Source organism: Mastomys coucha, chromosome X (assembly GCF_008632895.1).
Source record: "Mastomys coucha isolate ucsf_1 chromosome X, UCSF_Mcou_1, whole genome shotgun sequence".
Classification (NCBI taxonomy): Eukaryota; Metazoa; Chordata; class Mammalia; order Rodentia; family Muridae; genus Mastomys; species Mastomys coucha.
In genome coordinates, this window is record NC_045030.1 from 145,742,641 (window position 1) to 145,749,653 (window position 7,013).

The 7,013-nt window shown below is 40.1% G+C and overlaps 1 protein-coding gene across 1 annotated transcript in view; it reads left to right on the forward strand.

The window, feature by feature from the left end:
- The window catches only part of Gpr143 (G protein-coupled receptor 143), a 24,089-nt gene extending 22,888 nt beyond the window's left edge, over positions 1 to 1,201 (forward strand). Inside the window, exon 9 of the mRNA XM_031376526.1 lies at positions 778 to 1,201. Coding sequence (XP_031232386.1) covers positions 778 to 872 — 95 coding nt within the window. The 3' untranslated portion in view covers positions 873 to 1,201. The remainder of the gene's footprint in view (positions 1 to 777) is intronic.
- Positions 1,202 to 7,013: the final 5,812 nt, after the last annotated feature.

Sequence of the window (7,013 nt, forward strand, 5' to 3'; positions counted from 1 at the left end):
GAGTTAAGAATTCTACATCTTCATCTGAAGGCTGCTAACAGAATACTGACCTCCAGGTAGCTAGGATGAGGGTCTTATAGCCCACACCCACAGTGACACACCTACTCCAACAGGACCATACCTTCTAATAGTGCCGCTCCCTGGGCCAAACATATACAAACCATCACAGGGATGATATAGAGGGTTCCTCCCCCTCATTTTTTTACACTTATACACAAGCAATATTGATGTTAATTATTTTTTAAGGGAGGTATTTCTGTGTAGTCCTGGCTTTCCATTGCTTGTATACATTGCTATGTATACGAGACTGACCTCAAATTCACAGAAATTTGCCTGACTACTCATGAAGGGATTAAAGTATGTACTACTAAACTTGGCCTTCAATGCTAATATTTGACTAAGATTCATTCATTTATTCTTTCCTTCTTGCTTTCAAGAAAAAGAAAGTTAAAGTCTCATTTTGTTGTTGAGTACTAGCAGCATTTTCCAAAGTTGAAGTAAGGCTGTCTAGGGGCTGGCAATGTTAGTACAGTGCTTGGCTAGCTAGCAGGAAGCCCTGAGTTCAGTTCCTAACACTATATAAAATGAATATGATGATACATGTTTGTTATTCTAGAATTTTGGAGGGGGATGCAGAATGATTGGAAGTTCAAGGTCCTTCTTGAATACATTTCAACTTTGAGGCTAGCCTGGTCTATATGTGGTCCTGTGATAACAAAACAAGACCAAACCTTCTAGGACCTCAGCCCTAACACAGCCTGCTCTTTTCCTCTTCAGGTTCGGATGCCAGTACTGTTGAAATACATACTGCAACTGGGTCCTGCAACGTAAAGGAAGTTGACTCCATTTCCCAAGCCCAGGGGGACCTCTGAAGGGATGGGATAGGGTTCAGACACCCCTATTTTTCAGGTTCTGTGTCTTGTTGTTTTGAATTGTGTTCTTGTCTTCCTTCCTATCACAGTGCTGCCATGATGTATGATCCTTTATATTCCACTCTGGTTACCATAGTGGAGCTCACTGAAGATGACCTTTATGCTGGGAAAAATAACACACCAGAAATTAGAGATGGAAAATTCCCTCTAGAACATTCAGTGTCACCTCTTGACTCTTAAATTACCCCTTGGAATTTTTCTAAGGCCAGCTGTAATACTAAGTGTGAGATCCAAATCCTTGAGAAAAAAAGTAAAATAAAGTCATTGTGACTAACTCCATTTTGACATGGATTCTGTCCAAACAACCAGTAGCCAGTGGTCTTCTGGAATGTTTGGATAATGCAGGAGACAGACAAGTCCAATAATGATGGACTGGGATTGGAGCACTCAGAGGTATGAAGCAAGTCTTTCTCTAGTCCCACTAGGGTGGGGGTGCATCATATCTTTATTATAACTGTCCTTCTATGTTATGTCAAGTAGTGACATAGCCTCATAACTCCTTGGAGCTATGATTATTGTTGTTTCCTTACCTTTTTCTCAGTTAAGATGATACATGTAGCTGGGCACAGTGATGTATGCCAGTCACATTACCTAGAGAAGTTGAGACAGAGGTATTGCCTTGAGTCCACAGACTGAGCTATCCACCTCATATTACAAAATAAAATAAAATAAAATAAAATAAAAATAAAGCCAGAAACAAAACAACAAAATGAGAGATGATATTTTTTAGTTCCATCCATTTGCCTGCAAAATTCATGATGTCCTTGTTTTTAATAGCTGAATAGTATTCCATTGTGTACATGTACCATATTCGCTATATCCATTTTTCAGTTGAGAGACATCTGGGTTGCTTTCAGTTTCTAGCTATTATGAATAAAGTTGCTATGAACATAATAGTGTGTCCTTGGGTTATTGTGGAATACTTTTTGGGTATATGCCTAGGAGTGGTATAGCTGGGTTGTCAGGTAGATCTATTTCCAATTTTCTGAGAAACCACTAGATTGATTCCCAGAGTGGTTGTACAAGTTTTCAATCCCACCAGCATGTGCTCTTACTTGTGTTTTGATCTTAGCCATTCTGACTGGTGTATGGTGGAATCTCAGGGTTGTTTTCATTTGCATTTCTCTGATGACTAAGGATGTTGAGCATTTCTTGAAGTGCTTCTCGGCTATTCGAATTGAAGACCCAGAAATAAACCTACATACCCACAGACACTTGATTTTTTTTTTTTTTTTTTTTGGCTCAGATCAGTTCTTATTCATAGCGCAAGGCAAAAATCACTCATTGACTCTGCAAGTGGATATCAGGTCACAAGTCACAGCACACAAGTCACACCTGAGGGCCCGGGCTTGTGCCTGGGACTTTGCTGAGAAGCCTTCAGGTACCTTTTTCTAGATGCACAGTCCTGTTCAGGCACCAGGCTGGTTCTGCCATTGACTCTCTGTCTAAGGTTTTATTGCTGTGAAGAGACACCATGACCAAGGCAACTCTTATAAAGAACAATATTTCATTGGGGCTGGCTTACAGTTTCAGAGGTTTAGTCAATTATCATCATGGTGGGAAGCATGACAGCACATAGGCAGACATGGTGCTGGAGGAGGAGCTGAGAGTTTTACATCTTGATCTACAGGCAGCAAGGAGGAGACTGTGTCTACACTGGGAGTAGCTTGAGCATATGTGACACTTGATTTTTGATAAAAAAAAAAAAACCAAAACCATACAATGGAACAGGGAGAGCATCTTCAACAAGTGGTGCTGATCTAACTGTATATCTGCATGTAGAAGAATTTGAGTAGATCTATATTTATCACTCCACACAAAACTCAAGTTCAAATGGATCAAAAACCTCAACATAAAACCAGATATGCTGAATCTAACAGAAGAGAAGTGAGAAATAACCTGGAACTCATTGGTACAGGAAAAAACTTCCTGAACAGAACACCAATGGCTCAGGCTCTAAGATCAACAATTGATAATTGAAACCTCTTGAAACTGAAAAGCTTCTGTAAGGCAAATGACACTGTCAATAGGATAAAACAGTAGCCTACAGATTGGGAAAGGTCCTCACTAACCCTATATCTGACAGAGGGCTAATAGCCAAAATATATAAAGAACTCAGGAAGTTAAACTCCAAAAAAACCCAAATAACCCAACTTAAAAATGGGGTATAGAACTAAACAGAGAATTCTCAACAGAGAAATCTTGAATGGCTGAGAAGCATAATTGAGTCTTAACTCACAGTTAAGACCACAGGTGTGGTCAATGATAACATCATATTGATGGTAATCCCTAAGATTATATCGATTTTTTTTGTGTAGTGTCACTTGATTTTCATAAGATATTGTAGTGAAATGCTTTCTGCATCTGTGTGATAATGCTGTAAACTGAACAATCAGCCAAAATAATGCACATTGCATAAAATTACAGTGCCTGATTACAGAGTTGCTGGATTATATGTCTACCATGCTGCTTATTGTAATTTAAAAGTGTTTTTACTTATAAACCTCATATATATCCTATTTACTGCATCTTTTCATTACATAACTTCTTCCTCTGTCGAAGTAATTTCGTGTTTTTTTGTTTATTGTGGACCCCAGTGCAATAGGCCAGTCTGTTTGTCTATCCATCCATCCACCCACCCCCTTTATTATTATCACTTATCTTATGTTATTATCACTTATCTTGTGCTATTATCTATGTCACAAATCAACAGCTATCATTGTACTTTTTGTCTAGGGTATATGTTAGGTTAGACCATCTAAGTTTAATGTAATTATGTCTATTCCATCCATATATCAACAATTGTCCATTACACCAAGCAATCAATCATATATCATTCAACTATTTGGATTATGTGCATTTATCTTATCATTTAGTCAATCTGTCAATTGTCTCTACTATTTGGGTTATTTGTGTCTGTCAAGTAACTGATCTACCTTTCTAACATTTGTTTAGGTGGCAGCATGGACCTCAAAGATCTGTGCATACACGTGAATGTTCACATAGAGATACAACCCATAAATGACACATTTTTCAGAACCTATCTCTTGTCCTTAAGTGACAGACACATGACTCTTTAGGATTTGGCCTCTCTGGGAGCTTTGAGTCATTGGTGAAGACTTCATATACTCTGAATAATCATAGGCAATTATGTGCAAAAGACCTGGGCCAAGAGAGGCACAGAGGGTCCTTTGCCATTGATTTTTGGTCCATTATGGGAATAAGGTAGGTTACAGGGAAATGACACTATGGCTCCCTTTGTGGGTCATCAGCACTGTAAAAAACTAGATAGAGCGTAAAGGCTGCTGCTGTGCTATTTTCATCTTGTCTTAACCCTCTGCCTCCTTCACATGAATGCTGATATCCATTATCTAATTAAATGCAAGTACATCAATTCATTAAAAGGGCATAAAGGGCTCGGTAGTGCTAGTGGTACACCTTTAATCCCAGCTCTTGGAAGGCAGAGGCAGGTGGATCTCTATGAGTTCGAGCCCAGCCTGGTCTACAAAGCAAGTTCCTGGGCAGCCAGGGACACAAAGAGAAACCCTGTTTAGAAACAAAGCAAAACAAAACACCAAAAACAGTAAAAAAGAGAGAGCATAAAGGAACATATGGTTGAGTCTGGTATACAAAAAGTACCCATAAAAATGCTTGCTTTATGATAGGGTCTCTGTGGCCCTGGCTGCCCTGGAATTTGACGTGTAGACCAGGCTGGCTTTGAACTCACAGAAATCCTGTTTCCTGAATGTGCCATCATGCTTAGCCCATAAAAGGTTGTTCTTACATGTTTCACATAGTGCAGAACTCAATACCCACAGACATGCCCTGTAAATAGATTTTTTACAACATATCTAATCCTAACTCAGACTCCCAATGTACAGGTTGTAAGAGAAACTTGCTTTACTTTGACTTTTTTTTCTCTTTGGCTAGATCATGATAAGAATCCAAGATTTGTAAGCATAGAACTATACAGGTGTTAGGAGGAATTTATTTCATATTCTGAATATGATCTGTTGGTTCTCTTTTGAAACAAATGAACTATGGTACACAAGGTAATTTTTCTCTTTAAGAGCATGAGTAGGGGCATAGAGGAGCAGACAGGAGGGTCAGTGTTGCTTAAAGTATTGACAAACTACACCTGGCTGGCACAGATAGTAAAAAGATCTGAAGAAAGCAGATCTTTACTTTTTTTTTCTTTTGTTGTTGTTTTTTGAGACAGGGTTTCTCTATGTGGCCCTGGCTGTCCTGGAACTCACTCTCCTTTATCCTCTCTCTTTTTTACTGTTTTTGGTTTTGGTTTTGTTTTGTTTTGTTTGTTTCTAAACAGGGTTTCTCTTTGTGTCCCTGGCTGCCCAGGAACTTGCTTTGTAGACCAGGCTGGGCTCGAACTCATAGAGATCCACCTGCCTCTGCCTTCCAAGAGCTGGGATTAAAGGTGTACCACTAGCACCACTGAACCCTTTATGCCCTTTTAATGAATGAGTAGACCAGGCTGGCCTCAAACTCAGAAATCTGCCTGCCTCTGCCTCCAAGTGCTGGGATTAAAGGTGTGCACCACCACTGCCCGGCAAGATCTTTACATTTGACAAAGTGCACGTCACTTGACTCTATGATCTAATCTTTAGTAGACAGAATATAAGACCGTAGGATGTTGAGTAGGGTGAAAATTGAACCCTTTGGTCCTCTACAGGCAGCATCCTGAATGTGCCAGGAATGGCTGTGTGTGGTTACTTCAGACCCAAGGAAAATATCCCCTGAAGGGGTGTTGTGTGATTACAGTTTGCAAAGTTGAAGTTAGTCACAAAACTCAACCATTCCTTATGATATTTTAGGAGCTGTAAACAATTTTTGACAATAGCATTACAATGAACCACCCCTTGATCTCAAAGATGAAGCACCTGCTGTGTGGCACCAGGGCAAATGATGGTACGTAAATGCTGGCTGCTCCAGAAACGCCTGTGGACTAGATTGTTTTTGTATGGATATGTTTAATGGGTATGTGTTACATTCTCCTGTAGAGATTCTTGTGGCCAGTATAAAGTTCCTGTTCACAGCTATCAGGGAGGCCAAGGAAATGTGTGTTCTTCCTTAGGCTTCCTCTTGTGCACATCGAACCTTTTTGTTCTGGCCTTTCAGCCCTTGAATCCAACATATATAATTCTGATCTGGCTTAGATTCATCTAGGGGGTACAGCCAAACGTTCATCTTGATTCTAGACACCCAGAGACTGTCTGAGTCATGTTCCAACCACCTATCACCATACCATAGCAATGTGGAACTTGTCAAATGTAAGCCATACCCCAGTAATAGGCTAACTTTGACAAATGATTGTGTATAAAAGATACATTTTTTAGTGGGGGACAAAGATGTGGTATATCTGGACCTTTCCAAAGCTATATCCCAAATTAATGCATTCTCAGGGGCAGAAAATTTGATATCCACTTATTAAGGAAAAATTGCTGTGATCAAAGTAACACTAGAGACGCTACACAACTTACTCTGCTAAGTGTTTATGTGCCAGAGCCCACACACATCACTTAACACAATAACAAAGCACTTGATTCGGCAGATAGACTTCTCTCTCTGAGTAACACCTTACTCAACCACAGACTGAAACCTACCCATTGCCAGCCAATCCACAGCCTCACAGATATGGCCTACTTTCTAGGTCTTTCTGTGATGTCAGGGAAGTCAAGAGAAGAGGCCCTATTTCTAGTCTATTCTTCCACTATTTATTTAAAAAACAGGTCAGCATCAAGTTATGACATGATGTAGACAAAGGTCATCTGATTCAGTGATGGTGTACTGGATGGTTTTGTGTATCAACTTGATACAAGCTTACCACAGAGTTACCACAGAGAAAGGAACCTCTGTTGATGAAATGCCTCCATGAGATGCAATTGTAAGGCATTTTCTCAGTTAGTGATCAAGGGTGGGAGGGCCCCTTGTGGGTGGTGCCATCCCTTATCTGGAAGTCTTGGGTTCTATAAGAGAGCAGGCTGAACAAGCCAGGGGAAGCAAGCCAGTAAGGAACATCCCTCCATGGCCTCTGCATCAGCTCCTGCTTCCTGACCTGCTTGA